At 40.8% G+C, this 27016-nt stretch overlaps 1 protein-coding gene across 2 annotated transcripts in view; it reads right to left on the reverse strand.

The window, feature by feature from the left end:
- COL19A1 (collagen type XIX alpha 1 chain) overlaps positions 1–27016 on the reverse strand; it is a 1307565-nt gene that overhangs the window by 750092 nt on the left and 530457 nt on the right. For both annotated transcript variants that reach the window (XM_075340245.1, XM_075340246.1), the window contains exons 16-17: positions 5140–5169; positions 4894–4938 (exon numbers count right to left, since the gene is read on the reverse strand). In XM_075340245.1, coding sequence (XP_075196360.1) covers positions 4894–4938; positions 5140–5169 — 75 coding nt within the window. The remainder of the gene's footprint in view (positions 1–4893; positions 4939–5139; positions 5170–27016) is intronic.

The following is a 27016-nucleotide window of genomic DNA, read 5'->3' on the forward strand; positions in this document are numbered from 1 at the left end:
GTATTTTAGATATGACAATAGAGAATATTTTCCGTAAAGCTGTACAAAAATGTAGAAAGAGGATTTTCAACTTAGATTACATTTAAATGGCAAAATTACATTTCATGGTTTCTTTTTGTTATAAGTATGATTGGATCCAGTCAAAGGAATATAGGAAAGTCTGAAATGGATAATGAATGACCTTAGTGCATCCTCCTTTTAACTCTGCACAGTGTCAATCAGGCTTACAGCTAATCATATCAGTCATTTGAGAAAACCCTTTTTCTAAGATTACACTGCGTGTACACTAAATTCTTCTACATGGGGCTGCCAGCTGAAAGCAACCAGTTTTCCACACATGACTTACAGCTTAAGTGGAAAAGTTTACAGCTCCTTAAAGTGAATCTGTCAGCAGGTTTTTACTATGTAAACTGATAGAAGGATGATGTAGGGGCAGAGAGCCTCATTAAAGCACTGTCACTAATTTACTGGGGGCAGCATTTGTGACACAGTTACAGTTTTCTCTGCTGTAGTTCTAGTAGTGCTCACAATTTTGATGTATTAGTCCATGTGCGCACGCTGTGTTTTTCTGGTGCATTTTTGGTCTAAAAACTGCATGCATTTCCCTCCCCAGCAAAGTCTATGAGTTTTCATTTTTGCTGTCCGCACATTGCAGCTTTATTTTAGGTGCGTTTTTGTGATGACCACAAAGATGCAACATGTTAATTATTTTTGCGTTTTTGCCAATGTTATTCACCCATGCAATGCACTGGAAAAAACGCAGCCTCCACCATGATGTTCTAAATGCGGGATGTATTGCCTTAGGTTATCTGGGCACGCATATGATTATACATGGTGAAGGCTTTGTGAGTTGACGAATATTTAATCAGAGGGATTGGGTTCCTCTTTTTAGAATATATTAATAAAGGATTCATTTTAATGCTGTTATATATGCGTTTTTGTGATGACCACAAAGATGCAACATGTTAATTATTTTTGCGTTTTTGCCAATGTTTTTCACCCATGCAATGCACTGGAAAAAATGCAGCAACACAAACACAGAAAAAACGTGCAAAAACGCAAGCATTTTTTTAATGCATTTTTTACTGCGGGTGCGTTTTTGTGCATTTTTTAGCTGCCAAAAATGCACAAAAACGCTGCATTTTTGTGGTTACAAAAAAGGCAACATGCGCACATAGCCTAAATCTGCCCACACCATTAGTTAGCAGCTTTCTGTGCACAATGTAGATTTAACAGAGTTCTGCTAAACAGTTGAGGAGCCATGGTTAGACAAGGAGACATAAGGATAATTGTCCTTTACTGGTAATGTCCTGCGGATAAAACACTGATTATATTAAAACAGAAAATTACACTCCAGTAAGTGACACATTTTTAGAATAAAGGGCGCTTTACACGCTACAATAAATCTTACGATGTGTTGGCGGGGTCACGTCGTAAGTGACGCACATCCGTCATCGTAAGTATGATTGTAGCGTGTAAAACCTCCGTGCAATTGCAATTGAACGAAAATCTGTTCATCACATGCACGTCATTCATTTCTCAAAAATTGAACATGCGGTTGTGCAATGTTCCCGAGGCAGCACACATTGCAGTGTGTGACACCCCGGGAACATTGAACGACAGCTTACCTCCATCCGCAGCTCCCGCCGACAATGCGGAAGGAAGGAGGTGGGCGGGATGTTTACGTCCCTCTCATCTTCGCCCCTACGCTTCTATTGGCCGGCTGCTGCGTGACATCGCTGTGACGCCGAATGTCCCTCCCACTCCAGGAAGTGGATGTTCGCCGCCCACAGCGAGGTCATATGGACGGGTAAGTACGTGTGACAGCTTTAAATTGATTGTGCGTCATGGTCAAAAAATTGAACGTGCCGCACATACGATGGGGGCAGGTCACATTGCATACAATATCGTATGCGAAATTGAAAGGTGTAAAGCAGGCTTTAGAGTCTCTGCTCTTAGAACACGGTGCTCTCTGATTACTTAGCAATAACCTACTGACAGATTCCCTTTAAGGTCACTATCTTTCCTTTGGCTGGCCATGGCTTCTTCCAGCAAAATCAGTTGTTTGACCAGTAGCTGAATCCACAACTAGGACTAAAGGTAGAAAAAAAGTGTTTAGTGCTGAAGCACACTCTCTTTGAAAATTAAGTGAAAATAAAGATTTAATCAAGATCTTACTGACTAGATCAGTTTCCAAAATTTTGACAAGACTAAGTGTCAAAGAACAGGGTTTTTTTTAACCCATTACAGGAAATAATGTTATTATTAGAACTTTCATGACAAAATCTTAAGTTTTACTCAAATTTGCTAATGGAAATACTGTACGAATACACCCTACATCAAAAACTAAATCTACTATTTTGTATGAGCTTCATGATTTTTAAGGACAGCACCTCTTCTAGGCATAGAATGAACGAGTTGGTGACATATTGCATCATCTATCTTTTCCTTTATTCAAGAATGACCTCTTTTAGAGCCTGAGTGCTGGATGGAAAGTGAGGCTCAACTTTTCTTTTAGAATTCCTGATAGGTATTCAATTGGGTTCAGATCAGGAGATGTACTTGGCCACAAAATCACTTTTATCCTGTTCTTTTTCTGAAATGCAATAGTGGCCTTAGATTTGTCTTTTGGATCAGTGTCATGTTAGAAAAGTGCATGTCTATCAGGGGCAGAGCATAATGGTAGCATCTTGTCTTTCAATATAGAACAGTATATCAATGAATTCATGAAACCATCAATGATTTGTTGCTCCCTGACACCAGCAACACTCATGTAGCTCTACATAAGGACACTGCCACCACCATGTTTCACTCTAGGCACCATGACATTTTTCTTGGTTCTTCTAACCTTTACAATGCCATGAAATTTTTAAGCCATCAGTTCTAAAAACATTTATCTTGGTTTGATCAGTCCTAGTCGTCTTCATATTTTTCAGCATTGGCCAATCAAATTGTATGGAGACTTTTTTGCACATGGGTTTTATGAGAGGCAAGCTTCATGGATGGGAATCCATGCATGCCATTCCTCTTCAGTGTATGGTGTATTGCGTCATGGGAAACACCCCAATTTTGCTTTCTTCTTCATTAGCTGCATATTGCATAACTGCATAACTTGCATATTGATTTTCTTCAACCCTTCTCAGCAAAAGACAATCCTTAGTAGGTGTTAACTTCCGTGGTCAGCCTGGATGTCTCTGTGAGATGGTTGAAGTTCTATCTTTGTTACAATTTTGTATCACTTTTGATTCAATTTTCTGACTGATAAGTAAAGCTTGGCTGATCTTTGTTGTAGTATTCACCTTTTTTGTGTAAAGAAATTATTTTCTTTTTTTGCTCTTAGGACATTTCTCTTCCATGGGTGCCATTGCTGACAGCATGAAATGGGAAGGGCTTTTCTTTGTTAAGTAAAGCTCTTTTATAGTCAACTGACTGCTGAACACCTGTTTAATGAATAATTAGACTTACCTGTGGTTAAATTCTTGTTAATTAGAATTGTGTAGTCTAAACCTTATCTTTGCTCATTACACTTTCTTTGTGGTGTACTCATTTTTGCAATATATTCTTGAACTTAATTGTTAGGATTTTGTTTTCTGGGTGTATAAAATAACAAATCTTGTCTGCAATTAATGGCCCACTTCTGTTGAATATTTTCAAGTATGTTATATCGTAGAAAATGTTGATTCAAAAAGGATACAAAAGGTTTTCTAACAATTCTGTTGGTAAGCATTCATTTATGCTGAGCACTGTATATATACAATACCACTTTAACATTACCTGAATTTCACCATTACCGTATTTGAGATTTTTCTAGCAGGTGACTTGCAACGGAAAAGAAAGATTCTATTGCCCAGGGGGCACTTGAACGGTTTGAATAAACATCTAGTGTTCCATTATAAAAGGGTTTAATATGTACTTGTTATACAAGAGTAAACTTAATGAGGTACAGATGTTATTGAATCAAATGTAAAGAATTTAAAATCTACAATTAATGTGGAAGCTCGCTCGAAGAATTTGGTATTGAAAAACAGGTGGCTTAAAACATTGTTAAGTACTTCATGCTTCATAGGCAAGTAATGCCGGACAGTTCATTCTTCTTTAATAGATTTAAATTAAAACTTAAAGTGTAAGAACATTAAAGGTTGTTTCAAGGCGCGAACAAGGAGATCTTATAACACCAATATGTTTCTCTAAAATAAGTGAATAAGGATGCAGGACAGCCTACGTAATACATTGTTAAGCCTTATATTTGTGACCAATTGATACACATATACTGATGCATTGTCTACTAGGGTTTAAAACCTTAACAATGCTGAAACTTTCAAAATCTTTCTTCCATTCTCCACCCATTTAGTTTGACCAATTATCCTCCGTTATGTCTTCTGATTCTTGCAACCATAACTACTCCTACTTTGTCCCCAAATTCTAGACTCTTCTACTATTAATAATTAGACTATTGGATGAAAGGATTGCTCAGAATTAGAAAACATTGCCTGATTTTTTTAATCCTTACATGAGTTGTGTCTGGTATTGAGCTTGGCTTTATTGAAGTGAACAGAATGGAGTTGCTAACATATCTATCTCTATTTGTGAAAGAAAGCCGCCATGTTTTTCTACTTCTGTACAACCTCTATAAAGGATTATGAGGTGTAGGAGACGATAGAAGCGTATGAGTAGATCTCTCAGTCTCCAGTTGACAAACGCCACATGAGAAAGCTTTTTATGAAGGATGCTGATAGAAAGGTCAAATCAAATGACCCTTCAACTACCGCCATTTAGAGAACAGAAGTACTGTGCACCCAACCCCTTACATAAAGTTGCTAACTTATCTAAATATTAAGGTTACTTGGAGTACAATATAATTTTTTTAGTAATGTATATATAATATTAACTTACTCTTTGTCCTTCTTTTCCAGGTGGACCTTCAGGGCCAGAATTTCCCTATGTATATTGGATGTTAGAACAAAACATAGTAAGTTAAACAACTTTCAACAAAGCAAATAAAAACAGTGTGATAATTTAGCAATTTTCTAAATTATATTGTAATGAGAATTAAAACAAAATGTTTAAAAGACCTGAAATAATGAAAGGGCCACAGTAGATTCATATTAAAATTCACAACTTAATGTATTAGGCACTTACCATATCTCCTTTAATGCCAGTTGCATGAATCTGAAATAAAAAAGAGAGCAATAAATTTTCTAATTTATCTAAGTTCCTTGATAACATCATATTTGTGGGTATTTTTCCTTCTTTTACTAATATTTTATGTTCAGAAAAATATATAGTTTCCATCAAATACCCATAAAAGTGCATTACTTTTATAATGCACAAATATTGCATTTCTTAAAAGGAACAAAGCTATCCAGTAGAAATAAGTAAATCAAAATGTATGAAATTTGCAAAACTCAGTGAACTTGTCATTCAATATTCAAATAAATGTGCATTGCTTTTACAGTCCTGGTCCACCCATCACTAATTGGGATGCCTGGTGCACTTGGTATGGAAAAGAGGATCAGTGCACTGTTCCTCCCATTGGTTTTGCATTTTCCTGTTCTGCCTCTGGCTGAGTTTCACATGAATTCCAAGATGGCATTTACAGTAGCCTTTACCTGGGCCCCAACTGCCATGGTAAACTATTGGGGCTTCGTAGTCATTTAACTGCCACATTGATTGACAGTGGCATCTAAATGGTGAACAGCAGTGATCAGATCCTGCAGCAATTGACAGATACAGATGCCAGCCATGTAAAAGATCTGGCATCAGATGCATGTGGGGGTCATCACAGTGAATTATGTGTAATTGCACCTACATGAGCAAAGGCATTTCCATGTTATTTTACAAAATCCTAGTAGGAGTTTCACTTTAAATATTGTAAATAGAGTAATAATTTCTAAAAAAAAACCAAAAAAAAACCGCTTCAAGTAACAATTTTACAGCATGAAAACTGGAAGAACTGAACGGCGGCACATGCCTTTACCCATAATAATTTAAAGCATTGTGAAAGTAAATACATGCCAGAACTATTCAGATCTTAGCTATTGTCTGTCTGATTTTTTCATATCTTTTTTGTTCACATTTCTGTATTATGCAGTCTTACTGCATCACATTAATCTTACAGCAAATTATTGCTTCGATATGAAAGTAATTGTTTGTTCGTGTTTGACAAAAAGGCAGTTTACAGTTCATTCCCCTACTCATCTTCAATCTTCCAGACTTAACTACACTCTGAAGAGTTGAAATACCAAATATAGGATTCATAATTTCATCACAAATTCGTAAAAATATTGCTCTAGCTATTGTTTTTCTGCAAACTCTCGGCAGTGACCGTGTATCACTGATGCACAGGTATTGCTCAGTCTTAATATCGAATTGAAGAAGGTAAGATGAAACCACTTTTTTATTTAATGCAAGAAACTCTTGCATTTTAATTTCACTATATATTTTATTATTCTGCACTTTGAAGTTCAATCTACCATCCATAGTCACTAATTGTATTTAGTCATGGCTGAAAGTGTTGGCACCCTTGAAATTGTTCCAGAAAATTAAGTATTTCTCTCAGAAATGTATTGCAATTACACATATTTTGCTATATACATTTTTTTCCTTTGTGTGTATTGGAGCAACCCAAAAAAACCCTAAGAAAAATGGTAAATGGGACTAAATTTCACACAAAACTCCAAATATGGGCTCGATAAAATTGTTGCCACCCTCAACTAAATATTTGGTTGCACACCCTCTGGAATAAATAATTGCAATCAATCGCTTCATATAACCATGAAAAAGCTTCTTATACCTCTCAACTGGAATTCTGGACCACTCTCCTTTTATAAACTGTGCCAGGCTGCTCATATTTGAAGGGTTAATTCTCCAAAACAGTAATTTTGAGATCTCTTCACAGGATTTAGATACGGACTCATTGTTGGTCACTTCAGAACTCTCCAATGCTGTTATTCCATCTATTTCTGAGTGCTTTTTGAAGGATGTTTGGGGTCATTGTTCTGCTGGAACCCCCATAACCTATGACACAAACTCAGCTTTGTGTCACTGTCAAGGCACCCAGAGCCAGAGGCAGCAAGACAACCCCAAAACATATTTGAACCTTCACCATATTTGACTGTAGGTACTCTGTTCTTTTCTTTGTAGGCCTCATTTTGTTTTCGCTAAACAGTATTATGCGGTGCTTTAGTAAAAATCTGTATCCTGGTGTCACCTGACTCGAAGATACTTTCCCAGAAGGATTTTGGCTTACTCACATATATTTGGCAAACTGCAATCTACCTTTTTTTATGTCTCTGTGTCAGAAGTAGGGTCCTTCTAGGTCTCCTGCCATAGTGTTTCATTTCATTCAAATGTTGATAGTTCACACTGACACTGATGCACCCTGAGCCTACAAGACAGCTTTAAATTCTTTGGAACTTAATAGGGGCTGCTTATCAATTATATGAACTATCTTGCTTTGCAACCTTTTATAAATCTTTATTTGCCATATATGTCCAGAGAGATTACCTAAAGTGCCATGGATTGTAAACTTCTTTATTATGTTGCCCATCATATACAAAGGAACATCAAGATCCCTGGAGATGGGCTTGTAACCTTGTGATTGATGATATTTTCCAACAATTTTAGTTTTCCAGTCTTCAGACAGTTATGTTCTTCTTTTTCTATTCTCCATGCTTAGTGTGCCACACACAGACACACAATGATAAGATTGACTTCTCCACTTTTTGACTGATTTCAGGTGTGATTTTTATATTGGCCACCCCTGTTACTTGCTACACGTGAGCTTAAACATCACATGCTTTGAAACAAAGTTGTTTACTCACAATTTTGAAAACGTGGCAATGATTATGTCCAGACCATTTTAGATTTTTTTTGTGAAATTATGTCCAATTTGTCTTTTTTTCTCTGTTTTTGTTTTTTTTTCTATGTTGTTCCAGTACACACAAAGGAAATAAACATGTGCATAGAAAGAAATGTGTAATTGCAATAATTTTATGGGAGAAATATTGTGATTTCTGAAATCAAGTGTCATTAGGGTGCACGGTGGTCCCTTGCCAAAGCTTTTTTCACCGCCATCCCCTAGTGATATCCTCCATCAGTAGCAGAGATGAATAAGCGACTGCAGCACCAGCCCCTTCATGATGATCCATTTGAGAATAAGCAATGCATGCTGGGCGATTGAAATGAATCATCATTGGCAAAAAAAATCCCCAAAAACATAGAGGAAATCAGAGTACAGAGGAAACGGGAGGGTATTTTTGAGTACATTAGAAAAGTGGTAATATTATTGAATTAAATAGAGTATGAAATTCCCTGTTAGTTTTGGACAAGCCCTTTAATACTTCTTCTAGCTAGGGAAATATTTTCTCATAAATATGTCTGTGAGCATACTGCTACATAACATCCATAACCTTTCACTTGTTTACTAAATTAAAATAAAAAGGAAATATGAATTATGTTTTCTGCATATTGGCTATATCTGCACCAGCATGAATAGTGACAAATGACTACTACGGGCTGCAGAATATGGTTCCATCAAGATTTTGTTAAATATTTCATGGAAAGTAATGATATTATGCTCATGAGGTAAAATCTTCTAGATTTTCATGCCACAGAAGAGAAATTGCCTGTGTAAGAAATCATTAAGGGAAATACCTATGATGAATGAGGACAATTACAGTATTTCTTTGTACATGTGTCCCAAGAATGATAACATAGAGATAACACAACACTACATAAATGTACTCTATACACTGCTGTCTCAAGATGGCCATGTACATTATTTTTTTGTCGACAGATCTTGTAGGTTTCAGTCAATGGTTTTTGGATCAAAAGGATTAGCCATGTTGAATTTTACCATCACTACTCTGTTGCTTAAGGCCCCGTTACATGCAGCGACGTATCTAACGATATATCGCCGGGGTCACAGATTCCGTGTCGCACATCCGGCATCGTTAGCGACGTCGTTGCGTGTGACACCAACGAGCGGCTGTTAATGATGGAAAATACTCACCAAATCGTCCATCGTTCATTTTAAAAAAATTGTTGATTGTTGAGGACGTCGCTCTGGCCATTTCGCACTGTAACTAGCGCTTTAACGAGGACTCCTTAAAGCGCTAACTACAGCCCGAAATGACAATTGTCCATCTGCCGCACCCGTGTGACGCCCTGGGCAAGCCAGGGGTCACAGGTCATGCACCAACACACCCTACATGCCAGCTAGGAACACCTAAGCTAAACTAAAATCCTTGTTGCCTTCCTCCAGAGGCTGATGTTCACACCAGGGGGTGGGCCAGGCGGTTGGCTCCGCCCACCGAGGAGTTCACAGCTCTGGAGGCGGGAAGAACCAGGCAGATAGAGTTTGGAGGAGGAAGTGGAAGGAGTGGAAGATTAGCCCAGGCAGGGCTCGAGTGAGAAAGCTCAGGGAAGAGCTAGAGTGTGGAGTGAAGAAAAGGAAGGAAAGTGGTAAAGGAGGAAAGCATGAGTGGTGACAGGAAAGAAAGAGAGTGGAAAGCCTGAAGTTGGTCCAGCTGTGTGCAGGACCGGGTCAGCAAGGTCAGCAACGACGGTGACTGTCCAGAGGGGTGACTGTTCGGGAGTTCCTGGAAGGACCGCGGACGGGTAGTGACCCGGCGGTCTGGAGCAGCGTGCAAAGGACAGTCAGCACCAGGGCAGGGGCCTCTCGGACCCCGGCAAGGCTAGGAGTCGCCATAATTTGCCGAATCCGTCAGTGAAGGGGACGTCGATCCCCCAACAACCAAGTCCCGATTGAAGGCAACAGTCCAACCATTAAGGAGGAACACCGCCACCGCCAAGGCACCAGTTCCTCAGGGCCAGCGTCTGCGGGCAAAGTAGAGCTCCTCCAGTCCAGCTTGAAGCCGGGGAGCGGGTTACCGGTGGGGACCCATCGCTACCAACTTAGAAACATCAGGTGCAGGTCAGAGGGACATCACCGTTACCTACTGGGAGAGCAAGTGCAGCCGTCCGTGGGAACCGTCTTTCCAGCCGTGTGGTTTACCGTAAAACTGTGTCAACGTCTCAGGCTGAGTGAGTACCACAGTGCCGCAAGGCACAGCGCTGCCCCCACGTCCCTGTGCCCACCAGGCCCTGCATCTCCCATCTCATCACCGGGCCCCGGGATCACCAACCCCTACCCACGGAGGGGCAACGCAACACCTGGCTGCTCCGCATCACCATCCCCGGGATCCCCATATTGAGCAGCGGTGGTGAAATCACCACAACCGGGGGTGGCGTCACGGACAATAAACTATCCCCACACCCAACAACCCCCCTTTCACTCACGGGCGAGGAGTGCCGCTCGAGAACCCCCGGGATCCGGCCCACAGCTCGAGCCACCACTGAGCAGCAGCCGCCGGACCCGAGCAGAAGGGGTGAGCGTAGTGTGCTGACACCCTCCTCCCCGCCCGCGACACCCGCATTCCCCTCTCCCCCACTTGATGTTATCTGTACCTACAGAAAAAACATTGCAATTTCCCAGAGTGAGCTGCCGCTATACTTTCTGCTATTTGGATCTATTTGAATCTTGACCGCGTTGTAAGCTGAGCACCACCTGAAGCAGCAAAGAAATCCTGGCACAGCTGATCGCTGATATCTGTGAGTATGGCTCCACTACACAGCCTAGTGCTGCAGTGCCTAACTCTCTTTTTATTTTTACATATATTTATACTGTATATATGATGAGTTCCCACCACTTAAAAGAACAGTGGTCCTAGTGGACATGTGTCAGCAGTGCTCCACTCAATTTCAAGGAACTGACAAAGATTGTGATTATCTCAGTGCCAAAGAAGTGAAAAGAGAGGTGATCAAGCTTATAAACAAAACAGACTTTGGAACTCACTATTTTCAGGGACAGTGGCAGTCCTAGGCAGGGATTTTACTAGGGCAAGGAAAGCATGTGTCCAGGACAGAGTTAGCAGGGAGGGAAAAGAGGGAGCATTGGAGTCAGTTTGGTGCACAACAAAATATTGCTGCTGAAAATGCCCAGCATATGGCGCACCTCTGGAAGCAGTAATCAGCTGCTTTGTTGAACTGCTGGAGTCGCTCTGTGTATTAAGTGGCTGCATTAGAAATCATGTGAGTTGCAGCAACCAGCGTTTCTTCCCTGCTCCTTACAGTTGTCTACAATAGAACAATTCCTGTAAAGAATTTCAAAGGAAGGGGCAGAGCTTCCTACATTACACTATAAAATCTTATGACATGGAGCAGCAGCAGTCCACCATGCATGCATGGGCAAATAGCCACAATGTACTTCAGAGTGGCTTAGAGAAGTGATGCACTGTAGACTGGAGGCTGTTTATAGCGGGGTTGAGAGGAGTGATGTTCCACAGAATGGGGTTGTGTATAAAACAAGCTGAGAGGAGTGATATTCTGCAAGATGTGGCTGTTTGTAGATAAGACTTAAGCTGGGTTCACACTAAGCGACAGCGACAACGACGTCGCTGTTACGTCACCATTTTCGGTGACGTAACAGTGACCTTGTAAGTCGCTGTTATGATCGCTGCTTAGCTGTCAAACACAGCAGAAGCAGCGATCATAACGTCGCTGTGCTACATGTGCAGAGAGCAGGGAGCCGCGCTTAGCGCTGGCTCCTTGCTCTCCTAGGTACAGTACACATTGGGTTAATTAACCCGATGTGTGCTGCAGCTACATGTCACAGTGCAGAGAGCAGGGAGCCGCGCGCACTGCTTAGCGCTGGCTCCTTGCTCTCCTTGCTACAGTATACATCGGGTTAATTACCCGATGCGTACTGCAGCCACATGTGCACAGGGCAGGAGCCGGCACTGGCAGCAAGAGCGGAGGCTGGTAACAAAGGTAAATATCGGGTAACCAGGGAAAGGTCTTCCCTTGGTTACCCGATGTTTACGATGGTTACAGCTTACCGCAGCTGCCAGTGCCGGCTCCTGCTCGCTTCATTTCGTCGCTCTCTCGCTGTCACACACAGCGATGTGTGTGCCACAGCGGGAGAGTGACGACCAAAAAATGAAGCTGGACATTCAGCAACGACCGGCGACCTCACAGCAGGGGCCAGGTCGTTGCTGGAAGTCACACACAGCGACAGCGACGGGACGTCGCTGCAACGTCACAGAAAATGGTGACGTAGCAGCGACGTCGTTGTCGTTGTCGCTGTGTGTGACACCAGCTTTAGAGAAGTTGCATTCTGCAGCATGGAGCTTTATATAGAGGAGGCTGAGGAAAGTGATATTCAGCATAATTGTTGCTCCATGTAAAAGTATCGAGAAAAAAATAAGTCCTGATATATAGATAATGGAGCGATATACTGCAGTATGGAGCTGCATATAGAAGCAGACTCTGTTAAAATGCTTTGGTTTTTGTCATGTAAAAAAAAAAACTTACCAACAGGAGTAATTTCAGAGCTTTTCTACCTATAATGTTACCCATAAGTTGTACAATTCCATTGAGAAACATTAAAATCATTTAGAGAGCAAAAATAAAAATAATAAAGCTAAAATAATGTGGTTCCATAACTGTGAACGCCCTCTTGTAATTGAGGATGTGGTTATGTTTTAAATTAACCAATCATGTTTAAACTCATGTTAAATAGTACTCAGTGCACAGCTGCCATCATTTAAAGAGATTCTGGTTAACACCATATAAAGTTTAGCTGTTCTAATAGGATTTTCCTGTCATTTACTTAGTTCCATTTTACATCAAAAGCAATGTTCTATAAACAGCTTAAAAAAACAGCAGAGATGTAATTTTTCTAAACTATCAGTCGGGAGAAGGGTGCAATTTTTTTTTCCAAGGCATTACATATACCATGGGACACAGTGACGTCTATTATCAAGAAGGGGTTTAAATTCTGCACAACAATTATATTACCTAGAACTGGATGTCCTTCAAAGATTCATTTGAAGACTTTGTACACATGTTGCATTGTTGTTGAATTCATTAGTTTCTTGCGGAAAATATGCAATTTTTTGCTGATTTCACACTTCTCAGGGTAGCAGGGGTTAATTGCACATTGAATTCAAAGCAAAATCCACGTTACACATGCAAATTTTAATGCAAATTTTTCAATACAAAATATTCACGCTCTAAATATTTGCTATGGAATCTTGCTTTTCTAATGATGCCTCTGCTGATGTGTTCTGCAATTAAGCTATGTACGATTGTAGCCATCCGCTGATACAGGCAGCTTCTAGAGATGAAATGATAGAGCTCTGGGTGGTTTTAGACAAATTGTTTGGGGTAAGAGGCACAGCGAATGGAGTGAAGGTAAGGCCAGATGGAGCGACCAATAATGGGCAAGCAACCACTGTGGGATTTAATGGATGCACACCTATATACTTAAATGGATGAGTCTCGTCTGAGAATCAGTAGAGAATAGTGCATGCTGCGATTCTTTTGTCACGAACACTTAGGCCGGTTTCACACATCTGGCTTTTTGCCGTTTTGCCGGATGCGGCGCTCTCCCGTACAGTTAATACAGTACAATGACAGCGCAACAAGCACCGGTCACATGCTGTCATGTGACCGGCGCATGTGACCCGGAAGTTACAGCGCTGTCATTGTACTGTATTAACTGTACGGGAGAGCGCCGGATCCGGCAAAACGGCAAAAAGCCGGATGTGTGAAACCGGCCTAAGTCAGTCTGAAAAAACTGTCATCTGAACATCTCTAGGGAATAACATTGGTCAGTGTGCTGTCTGATTTTCATTCACACAGCACACGTCTATTTTGTATACTCCTCCGTCGAGTTAAGAGGGAGGAGAAGAAAGGTGACAAACTAAATCTTTGTTCCAGGTGCAGGAAAGTCTTGTATGCCTCTATTCCAATCAGAGGTAGTATTGGTTGGACCCCTAGGATCTCTAGGAATAATGTACTGTACTTGTAGATATGCAATAATAGTTTTTAGAGGGTTTTTCCATCAAGTAAATTTATTTCTCATATAGCCTTTGTGACCTGATTACACAAGTATGCAATACAATTTACAAGGGATAATGAAATTCTTCAATATGGATGGCAGTCTTTTAGAATCATTAATACGCCCAAGGTACAGTAGTACGGCAGAGGATATTATTAGTCTGGAATGCTTTAAATTTTTAATGACAAAGTATTTTCCAAACTTTTAGTTCAAACCACAGAAGATTAAAAAATCTTTTTGAATATGATTCCTATGGTGTGAAGGATTACAATTACTTTGATAGTATATTGACAGTTAATACTTTCCATGTGGAGATGTACTAGACTACATTTACTATATGATTTATAAGGGTTATCTTATGAGCAAATTACATATTGATTAATAGATCTTCAAACAATAATCAGTTCAACAATTGGATATGCTAAAAATGTTCCTGTGCTGAGATAATCTAATAAATGTACAATTTTATGGTATCTGACCATGCACAGCTGCTCATGATGAATATATAACACAGCTCCTGACCAGGGGATGAAGCATAGGTCACTTATAATAAATGTAAAGTTAGAGAACAAGAGTCGTAAGGTGCCAAAAAAGTAAGTATAATTTTATTATTATAGTATTTTATGTGCAACCTAGCAGAAAAGAGGATAAAAACACAAAGGCATGTGAGACACATGACAGGACGGCAAAACAAGTCATTTTGAAATATGACCGATTACATAAGCATGGCATATGGGATAATGTCGGGACAAATTCTCAAGGGCAATGTATATAAAGTGCAAGTGCATAGAATAAATACATATAAATAAGCCCACCCCAGACACCCCTAATAAATCAAGAGAATCAGGTCAAATAACATGATGGAAGAATTATTGTAACGGAGTAAAGTGGCCAGTACATCTAAAGTGGCCAGTGCATAGTCCTGAATGTGTGGTAAGAGAGCTCCCCCATATCCCACCGACGTACGTTTCGCCTCTTTGGGATGGAGTGCCCAAATCCGGCTTCCTCAGGGATGGAGAAGGTGTATGTCTGTGGGGTATGGGGGAGCTCTCTTTTCACACATTCAGGACTATGCACTGGCCACTTTAGATGTACTGGCCACTTTACTCCATTACAATAATTCTTGCATCATGTTATTTGACCTGATTCTCTTGATTTATTAGGGGTGTCTGGGGTGGGTTTATTTATATGTATTTATTCTATGCACTTGCACTTTATATACATTGCCCTTGAGAATTTGTCCCGACATTATCCCTTATGCTATGTTTATGTAATCGGTTATATTTCAAAATTACTTGTTTTACCATCCTGTCATGTGTCTCACATCCCTTTGTGTTTTTATCCTCTATTCTGCTGGTTGCACATAAAATACTATAATAATAAAATTATACTTACTTTTTTGGCACTTTACGACTCTTGTTCTCTTACTTTACATATGTCTTTTTGAGTCTGTGCAATGGTCTCATTGACCAATTTGGGCTAAGTTATGCCCAGTACGATTATCTGTATCGCTGTATGGGGGTCCCTATATTTAACACTTATAATAAATATGTGTACAGAAAACACAGCAGGTGTTCATATCTGTTTCTTTCTGTGAGGCAACACATTTTCCTGCATATTTTATCACAGAAGCCAGTCTTTCTGCTAGGTCTCCAGCCCTTTAAGCTCATAATGAATCAAGTCAGTGAAAAATGAGCTTAGCAGCTGCTGGAGCTCCAGCGCTACTGGCTTGATTTATGAACAGCTAAGAGGTCTGGAGACGTATCAGAACACTTGCTACTATGGTAAAATAAGAATGGGAAATGTGTTGCCTCACATAAAGAAACAGCTACTAGCCCCTGTTTTGTCATCTATCTAGTCTCCTATTCTTCCTACCCTGGCTAGTAACTGTGATATGTGCCAACCATGAACTGGACAAGCTCTGCATGGTTGGACACAGCAAATAAGACAATATTGTGCATGTGCACAACTATAAGAACAGCACAGGAACATTTTTTTCTTAACTCATCAAATCTTGAAACTAATTATTACAATATCTATTAATTAAAATTTCCTTTTTTCATGGACAACCCCTTTAATACATTTCTCCTTAAAGAAAAGGTGATTCAGTACTCTGCAGTAGTGACCACATCTCTCTAACACTGATAGGAAAGGCTTTTTCTACATACCTTGATTAGCCAATTCAGCCTCTGAGTGGTGCTATCGTGGTCTACTCTTCCCGATCGCGTAACCGTCCCCCAGGCTCTGTGATCTGTGGGAATCCGATGATGTCACAACAACTTCCAGTTGACCTGATATCACGTCTTCCTGAGTGACTGGGCTGTGGGTAGCGTTTCACCGCTAGTCACAGTTCAGGATCACAGCCTAGAATCTCTCCTGCTTGTGGTGCTCTGCAGTGAAGGGGAGCGCAGGCGAGATGCTGGGCTGTGATGATGGACTGTGACAAGCGATGAAACTCTGCCCACAGCCCAGTCACTCAGAAAGACTGGGGCTGGCCACAGTGATGTCAGGTCACAGAACCTGGGGGGGTCACTTCATGAGGATGAGCGAACCACAATAGTGCCACTCAGAGACTGAATTGGCTGATCAAGGGCTTTAGAAAAAACCTTCCCTATTAGTTTTACAGAGATGTGGCTACTATTACAGAGTAGTGAACAACCCCTTTAGACCATGTGTGCACTAGAAAGTGACTTTTTTTAAGGAAAATCCAAACCCTCTTAAAGAATACCGCGGTAAAAATCCGCACCAAAACTGCAACGAATTCCGCATGCGGTTTTACCGCGGTTTGGCGCAGCTTACCATGGATTTACCGCAGATTTACCACGGATTTACCACGGATTTTCCGTAGGTTGGTCCCTGTGGATTTTTACCATTATCTATGGCAAAAAAAGCAGGTACCTGCTAAAAGAAGTGACATGCTCATTAATTCCGCAGCAGAAAATCCGTGGGTAAATCTGCGGGTAAATCCGCAGGTATAAAAAAATGCAGTGTGCGCACAGCATTTTTTAAAACCCATAGGACTTGCTGGGTAATGACTGCAGAAATGTTAGACACATTTTCTGCAGCAAATCCGAGGCAAAATCCGTGGTAAATCCGCACCGTGCGCACAGGGCCTCAAACAAGTAAGTCCTTACAATTAAGATTTAAGAATATTTTGTGAGATTGGTGTTCTTCTTTCTTTAATGTGTGTGATGTGAAGAATGCATGGACATTTCAGTGAGGGCAGTATTATAATACTTCTTTCCCCAAGCAATATCATTTGGTTTTCACAGTCAGTTCTATCCTTGCCCGCCTCAGTTATGTCCCGTTGTGCAGAATTCTTTTCTCACCTGTCTTCCTGCACCAATATAAAGACTCATATGCAGCGCATCTCTATAACAATAACTGAATAATGAGTAGCTTGATCTGTCCCTGTAGAGCAATTAAAACTCTGTGGCAGATCTGTGCATTGAGCCCATGAAATCTTTGCCTTAATTAACTCCAGGACTGTCTGAAATTACTCTCAACAGGAAATCTGTGGAAAGAGATTTTCAAGAGCTAACATTTTCCACCATGTGCAATCTTAGAAGGAAATCAATAAATACAGATATCGGAAAATGAACATTAAAAATAAATAAGTTAATAATTTTTGGGGTTTTTTTTAGTAAGGATAAAATTACACTGTATATTAAAATAAAATAAATAATTTTATGTTAAGCAACAAGAAATCTGTGTATGGAAAGTACCAGTTGATTGATAGTACTAAACAGACAAAGGTCGAAAAACAGATGTAGATGAATCAGGTGGGAGTTTATGGTGTCACATCTGTTGCTGAAATTATCCATGATGTATTAAGTTTAGAATCCACAACCATAGTGTTCTTTCCTGACCAATATTGCCACCTCGAAAAAAGTGTAATAATTTATTTTGAATATAAAAGAAATCATAAAGATAAAATTAATAGAAAATAAGTATTTCAATGAAGCAGTGTTACATAATATTCAGAGCCAGCTAAAAATGTATGTTTTCTAAGTATAGTATTATCAAAATACTGGACGCTTAGAGAAGGATGGATAGTTTTTGTTCCTAAAGGTACGTGGAATATTTCTACTACTAAATAAAATAAAATAGGTTGGCTTATAATGACACTAAATTGCATCTCTATTCTATAATCTGGAAGGATCACCTATTAACTTTGTTGGGCGCTGCATCATTTCTTTTGAATTGACAGCAGACTGACCATGTCATTTCATTTTCACCAACCTATGGCTCAACAGCTGTTCCACAACTTCAAATCCCATCAAACTCTGAAAGTCGCAGGCAGTGATACCACAATGGAAGATATATTTGTGTAACAGCCAGGAGTCCTTAGGTTGGGGATCATGGATGTAATGCATGGAAGGGCTGAGTTCATCAAACTGGGAGCCGCTTTTCCATTGTGTTTCATAAATGGGTGCTCTACTCCCTGCGTGTAAGACGCTCTTCTACACTGTGCCGTTATATCTACGCAGAAGAGCAATCTTATTTATCTATAGATTTCACAGTGATGTTTCCAGTCTGACCGGCATATTCCTACTCAAGAATCTATTGTGTCTGATGAAGACCCAAATATAGGGGTCGAAACGTTACATTTTTTGGATTTTTTGGATTGTCTGTATAATAAAGTCCTTATATTCATTTTGGTGTGCCAACTTTTTTCTGTATCTAATGATGGGTTTGAACCCTTCTTGAGCACCCAAAATTCCAAGTTTACCATAAACCTTATTCTGCTTCATAAATGGAGCCCCAATCTTGTTTGCTTTGTATTTAAACTTAGTTACAGTGCTAAAAGGTACTTTACACACAATGATATCGCTAACGATATATCGTCGGTGTCACGGTGTTCTTGACACACATCCAGCGCCGTTAGCGATATCGTTGTGTGTGACTAAAAGGAGCGAGGATCAACGATCGCAAGAACGTCAAAAATCGTTGATCGTTGACACGTCACTCCTTTTCATAATATCGTTGGTGGTGCATGCCGCTGGTTGTTTGTCATTCCTGCGGCATCACACATCACTATGTGTGACACTGCAGGAACGACGAACATCACCTTACCTGTGTCCACCGGTAATGAGGAAGAAAGGAGGTGGGCGGCATGTTCTGGCCGCTCATCTCTGCCCCTCCTCTGCTATTGGGTGGCCGCTTAGTGACACCGCTGTGACGCCGAACGAACAGCTCCCTTAAAGGAGAGATTGTTCGATGTCTCCAGCGACATCGCTAAGCAGGTATGTGCATGTGACGCTGCCATAGCAAAATTGTTCGCTACGGCAGCGATCACTCCTATGACGAAACAGCGACGTGGGAGGGTGCTATCGCGCACAACATTGCTAGCAATGTCGCAGCGTGTAAAGCACCCTTTAGACTTCAAGAGGATTTGTCACCAGATTAAACAATGCAAACTGCGTACAGTAAATTACTCTGTAGACCTTCTTAGACCTTATCAGGCTAGTGTACTTATTTTGAAAATACATGTCACAATAGCTGATTAATCTCCTCTAAAAGTTTTCTTATGCTTTATATTAAATATATATATTTTTTTTTATCAGACAGATCACGTTTAAGAAAATAAAATTTGGCAAAACAATATTAAATTACAAGCTTTATAATGACAACTATAATCACATTCAGCTTCAAAACAAAAGAAAAGCTGTCATGTTTATACATATCAGGTTTTCAGGTTTGGTGTTTACATTTCAAATGGAATACTGCAAATATATAGATTTTACTAGTTTTACGATTTTGAAAATTAAGCTTTATCTTATAGAAAAAAAATACCAGCAGTATAGAAACAGGTGATGAGAAGCCGTTCCCAAATTACCTCTCAAAATTAAGATAAGTATCAGCAGTGAGAAAGGGAATAATACATAACTTTTATTAGAATTATTAAAAAAATTGCGTAGTGCTGCAATTTATAAATTAATTTTTTGTGCAAAAAAATGAAACAATACTCATGTCCAAGAGGACCAACAAAGATAGCGTTGGAGCCCCCCCGGTGGTGTCCGTCAATGATAGACCAAAATCACTAGATGGACATTGAGGGGCTTCGACGCCAAATCAGTGTCCAAGATTCATAGACACTGTAAATTAATGACTACTATGAGCCGGATAGATGGGGCAACAACCTATAATCTTATTAGTCAGGTTAGGGTCATGGGAGGATATATTCCAGTGGGAACCAAGCCCCCCAATAGGACTCACCAGTGTAAAATACAGTATGGGGTTACTAAATCCCCCAAAAAAAGCTTTTCATACATGCAAACACCAATTACCAACCATAACCTAACAAAAATCCATCCAAGATCACAGTGGTGTTTCTTGGATTTAATTCAGAGTATAATCACGGCCCTTTTTTGGGCGTAAGGTTTCCTCTTGATATATTTGGACTACCACATTCTTAATATTGGCGTATTGTCAAGCAGTCAAGCTGCATCTCCTTTGGTTCAGCAGTTATATATATCATGATGGCTTAAAATCGTACGAAATTTCCGTCTGCAAAGAAGGGACATTCTCTTTAATTTTTGCAGGTTGTCCTTAGGATTTTTTGGCTCGCACCTAGTCAATTTCTAATGTAATGTTTCCATTGTATGATACTTATATTTGACATGTTCTGGAAATATTTTTCTTTGTATATTTAATACCTGATGAGAAATATATGTATATATTTTTTATATGACTCTATGCGCCAATGATGATTTAGGTACAACTGTTGCTAGGAGAATTTATCTGTATTAATAAATAAGATCTTGTCTCTAGTTAGCCATATGAAACTATTATACTACATGTGAGGTATGCATTTAATATACTAGGATATATGCCTTATTTCACATGTATTATAGTGGAGTTGCGTGATATTTGTCTTGATCACATTGGGTATTTATTTGATTCACTAAGATCAATTCTCCGTGACCATACACAATTAGGATGTAGCCTGACTGCTTTTACAGAGTGTTACTGTTAGTCCCATTTTCTTACCCTGCATTGGGGTGCCCGTTGCGGTGTGACGCGTGCGCAGTGTTGCTTCCTACATGCCTGTGTCTGCCGGCTTCCGTACGGCGTGACGCGGGTGTCTGTGTGACGACACAGTAAACACCCGCGTCACTTCCGGGAAAGCCCAATGACACGTCCCTCTGCCCGAAGCACACACCTCCCGCGCGTCCAATCAAACGCCGCCACATGCACCTCTGCTGGCATTTAAACCAGCCGCCCGAAGATGTACACACTACACCACGGCCCCCCGAGGAAGCTAACGAAACGTGCGCGTCGGGGCACGTTCTCCACACTGGCATCCACCTGAACATGGGTAATTATGTTTAATCTTTGATGACTGCTATTTAGTTGGGGAAAATTTGTTTATTCTGTGACTATGTCACTATAGTGACCCTTTGATGTTCCCCTCCTTTAAACGGCAGCCTGTATATCAATCCTTATTGACTCCCTGAATGCCCACAATACATTTATAATACAACATATGTTTTTGATGAATGTACTATATGTGAGGCCTTCCCTCATGAATATTCTAGGATATTGTAATTTTGCCATGTTTGGTGTCGGACCATAGTGCATTGTGTCAGGATCCCCTCCTGTATTAACCTGTTTGTGATATAACCACTATTTAATGCAATGTATTTATAAATCTTGCTAATAATATATTTTTTGGTAAAATAAAAAAACTTTTTAAATGCAAGATTTTTTTGACGCTTTATTACTATATGTGAGGACTATGATTCCCAGCTTTTTCTCCTGGTTAATATGATTGTTCATTGGGTTTAGTCTAATATAATTAGTAATGACTCCATATTTTGTCCTTTACTGTTTTATTCATGTTTGTATTCTGTGTACTTCCACAGCAATTTCTAAAGGACAGATGGATTTGCGAGCACGTGAACAAGCGTGGCTCAATAAAATTGACCAGGTTTTTCAGGAGGGTCCTGATATTTCTTTTAAACCTGAAGCCGTGGCAACGGAGCAATTGATTGGTCAACTTAAATCGCTGCTCAACCAGAAGACGAGGGTCTGGTGGAACAAAACGTTCATGGAACGATATTTAGAAAAGGGTCTTATACCTCGTGGTTTACGAATCCAACTTTGTCCCTCATTTGAGGTTGAAGATATGTCCTTTAAGGAAAGATGGGAGGAAGCTTCTAATAGCTGTTCCAAAACATATATGACCCTTCTGGTGGAACATAATTCTGCTACATTGGTGAAACTTGATTCTGAGATTAATGGGTTACAGGATAAACTGGGTTCCCTTTTGTCAAGCGAGAGGATGGCTAGCCTTAATGTGGATCTGGAGGGTCAATTCTCGAGATGGGAAAAAGATATTATTGGTGTAAAAACCAAAAAATACCAGAGGGATGCATCCGACTATAAAAATGGGTATGTTTACCGGTGGAGACAGAGCCGTGGATTCAAGAGACGCGAGACACGTTCTCGCTCTAATTCTGCCTCATCAGTGTCATCAACAGAAGATGTGCAGGTTGTGGGAAATCGTGTCAATAAATTTTCGGAGAGATTTAATTTACCTGTGAGAACAGAGAGTCGGGGAGATAGAGCCTCTAGCCAGAAACGGAAGTCAACGCCTCCACAGCCTTCAGATAAGAAGAGTAGGAATGAACTTACGGTAATCAATTTATCTAATGTTGTGTTGAGTAAAGAGCAGACTGAAGTTTTAAGCATGGGGCTTACTTTCTCTCCCGACTCTGATTTTGACTCTTTCACAGTAATCAAAGATTTACACCTTTTCTCAAGAAAGTTGATTCTCCACAAGCTGCACTCAAAGGGTGATCCTGAATCTCGGCATCTTACACCACAGGACCGTGAAGTCTTGGAAATACTAAGGTCTTTGGAGGAGGAATCCACGCCAGTCCCCATAGGTAAATTTCCATCCAGCATTTTGCCAAAATCTACCACGTTTCCCCCTATGACCTTGTGTCCGCAGGTTGAGATATTCAATAAATTAGTAATGGATGATCTCAAGAAACTCCATAGGTCTGGGCAGTATCACAACCTTTCCCTCAAACATCGGGAAGCCCTGAAACAACTTAAAACCATGGAGGGAATAGTGATTAAGCCTGCGGACAAAGGCGGAAACGTGGTAATATGGCCGACTCAGATGTATGAGCGTGAAGCGTTCAGGCAGCTGAGGGATCGGGACGCCTATACTCCCCTCACTGAGAACCCACTGGCTAAATTTTCATCAGAGTTAGTTGGCATTCTTGAGTTGGCTCTAGCTCAAGGAATCATTACAAAAAAAGTATTTGAGGGCCTCCACATAAAATACCCTGTAACACCTACATTCTATCTGCTACCAAAGATACATAAAAACCCCCGTTGTCCCCCAGGGCGTCCGATTGTCTCTGGCATGGGAGGGCTGTGTGATCCTATTTGTAAATTTATTGAGTATTATCTGCATCCTTTAGTTGAGACACTGCCCTCTTATGTCAGAGACACCTCCGACGTCCTGAGGAGGATTGACGGGATATTTTTAGACTCTGGTTCTATCTTGGTAGCAGCAGATGTGGAGGCCCTCTACTCTTGTATCCAACATAATGATGGCCTTGAAGCAGCTAGGTTTTACCTGCGATCGAGCCGCTGGGAGGTCCAATTACAGGACCTTGTGCTTGAGCTCCTGGAGTTCATCCTGACACGTAATTTCTTTTTGTTCAAGGATCGGTTCTTCCTCCAGAAACGCGGTACTGCAATGGGCGCGGCCTGCGCTCCGTCATACGCAAATCTCTTTCTCGGGTATTGGGAGAGGGAGATTTTCGGTGACGGAGCCTGGGCCGCCTCCCATGTGCAGTACTGGCTGCGCTACATCGATGATGTTTTCATCATCTGGGGGGGAACCGGTCCTGAGCTGTTTTCTTTCTTTTCTGAATTAAATTCCAACAATCGTAATGTCAGGCTGACCTTCAGGAGCGACAGCGGAACCATGGACTTTTTGGACATCAAGATTTTTGTGCAGTCGGATGGAGCTATCCAAACCGATGTTTTCAGGAAGGAAACCTCGGTTAATAGTCTTTTACATGCAACATCTTCCCATTTGCCCTCGACCATCAGGGCGATACCCACGGGACAATTTTTAAGACTAAAAAGGATATGCTCCTCCGACTGTACTTTTGATGTCCAAGCAAGAGATCTCTCCCAGCGGTTCAAAAACAGGGGATATAGCTCGCGTAATATCAAACGGGGCCACTCTCGGGCTAGATCTACCCCAAGGAGCCAACTACTTACATCGTCATTTAAGTCTAAGTCTCCATCTCCAGTGATTAGATTTATCTCTACATATAATAATCAGTGGGGGGAAATTAGGCGTATTCTCGAGAAGCATTGGTCGGTCTTACGTACAGAACCATCTTTGGGAAGGGTCCTTCCAGATCGACCACTTATGACTGCCAGAAGGAGCAAGAACCTCAGGGACATTTTGGTTCACAGCCATTATGTTCATCGTGATACCCTTCCCTTTAATACAGGGAAACCACGTTGGGGCTGTTTTCCCTGTGGTTCTTGTTTGTCATGTACGAACATTGAAAGGGCCTTTGAATTTGTTTCGGCGGATGGTCTGAGGGAATATAGGATTCGGCATTACATCACTTGCAGCACGGATTATGTGATCTATCTAGCAAGATGCGGATGCAATCTTGCCTATGTGGGCCTAACATCTAGACAGCTCCGCATACGCACGCGGGAGCATGTGCGTGATATTATAGCTGCAAGAGATGTGGTCGGTCTTGATTCCCTCAAGACCATCCCCCGACATTTTAAGGTTTATCATGATTGTGACCCATCTTCCCTTAGAGTTCGGGGTATTGACAAACTCCACCTGGGCGCAAGAGGCGGTAATTTTAAACAAGCTTTGGCGCGCCTTGAGTGCAGGTGGATAGTCACGCTAGGGACTATGTCTCCTGGCGGGCTAAATGAACAATTGTCATTTGCCTCTTTTCTTTGACTCGCTAGATTCTTGTTCTCTGGTTGATTGTTGGACCTGATAATTGCTCCTGTTGCCTTTGGCTCCATTTTAATTTTTGTGTTTTGTGTGTTTCTTTGTAGGTCTTTTTTCTTTTCCAAAAATTAAAAAACCTTTTTTGGGCGTAAGGTTTCCTCTTGATATATTTGGACTACCACATTCTTAATATTGGCGTATTGTCAAGCAGTCAAGCTGCATCTCCTTTGGTTCAGCAGTTATATATATCATGATGGCTTAAAATCGTACGAAATTTCCGTCTGCAAAGAAGGGACATTCTCTTTAATTTTTGCAGGTTGTCCTTAGGATTTTTTGGCTCGCACCTAGTCAATTTCTAATGTAATGTTTCCATTGTATGATACTTATATTTGACATGTTCTGGAAATATTTTTCTTTGTATATTTAATACCTGATGAGAAATATATGTATATATTTTTTATATGACTCTATGCGCCAATGATGATTTAGGTACAACTGTTGCTAGGAGAATTTATCTGTATTAATAAATAAGATCTTGTCTCTAGTTAGCCATATGAAACTATTATACTACATGTGAGGTATGCATTTAATATACTAGGATATATGCCTTATTTCACATGTATTATAGTGGAGTTGCGTGATATTTGTCTTGATCACATTGGGTATTTATTTGATTCACTAAGATCAATTCTCCGTGACCATACACAATTAGGATGTAGCCTGACTGCTTTTACAGAGTGTTACTGTTAGTCCCATTTTCTTACCCTGCATTGGGGTGCCCGTTGCGGTGTGACGCGTGCGCAGTGTTGCTTCCTACATGCCTGTGTCTGCCGGCTTCCGTACGGCGTGACGCGGGTGTCTGTGTGACGACACAGTAAACACCCGCGTCACTTCCGGGAAAGCCCAATGACACGTCCCTCTGCCCGAAGCACACACCTCCCGCGCGTCCAATCAAACGCCGCCACATGCACCTCTGCTGGCATTTAAACCAGCCGCCCGAAGATGTACACACTACACCACGGCCCCCCGAGGAAGCTAACGAAACGTGCGCGTCGGGGCACGTTCTCCACACTGGCATCCACCTGAACATGGGTAATTATGTTTAATCTTTGATGACTGCTATTTAGTTGGGGAAAATTTGTTTATTCTGTGACTATGTCACTATAGTGACCCTTTGATGTTCCCCTCCTTTAAACGGCAGCCTGTATATCAATCCTTATTGACTCCCTGAATGCCCACAATACATTTATAATACAACATATGTTTTTGATGAATGTACTATATGTGAGGCCTTCCCTCATGAATATTCTAGGATATTGTAATTTTGCCATGTTTGGTGTCGGACCATAGTGCATTGTGTCAGGATCCCCTCCTGTATTAACCTGTTTGTGATATAACCACTATTTAATGCAATGTATTTATAAATCTTGCTAATAATATATTTTTTGGTAAAATAAAAAAACTTTTTAAATGCAAGATTTTTTTGACGCTTTATTACTATATGTGAGGACTATGATTCCCAGCTTTTTCTCCTGGTTAATAAGATTATAGGTTGTTGCCCCATCTATCCGGCTCATAGTAGTCATTAATTTACAGTGTCTATGAATCTTGGACACTGATTTGGCGTCGAAGCCCCTCAATGTCCATCTAGTGATTTTGGTCTATCATTGACGGACACCACCGGGGGGGCTCCAACGCTATCTTTGTTGGTCCTCTTGGACATGAGTATTGTTTCCTTTTTTTGCACAAAAAATTAATTTATAAATTGCAGCACTACGCAATTTTTTTAATAATTCTAATAAAAGTTATGTATTATTCCCTTTCTCACTGCTGATATTTATCTTATAGATGTTAAAGATGTTGGCCACTACTATTACATTGATGGCCTATCCTTAGGAGCACTTTGCACGCTGCGACATTGCAGGCCGATGCTGCGATGCCGAGCGCGATAGTCCGCGCCCCCGTCCCAGCTGCGATATCCTTGTGATAACTGCCGTAGCGAACATTATCGCTACGGCAGCTTCACATGGACTCACCTGTCCTGCGACCGTTGCTCTGGCCGGCGACCCGCCTCCTTATTAAGGGGGCGGGTCGTATGGCATCACTGCGACGTCACACGGCAGGCAGCCAATAGGAGCGGAGGGGCG

Source organism: Anomaloglossus baeobatrachus, chromosome 3 (assembly GCF_048569485.1).
Source record: "Anomaloglossus baeobatrachus isolate aAnoBae1 chromosome 3, aAnoBae1.hap1, whole genome shotgun sequence".
In the NCBI taxonomy this organism is placed as follows: domain Eukaryota; kingdom Metazoa; phylum Chordata; class Amphibia; order Anura; family Aromobatidae; genus Anomaloglossus; species Anomaloglossus baeobatrachus.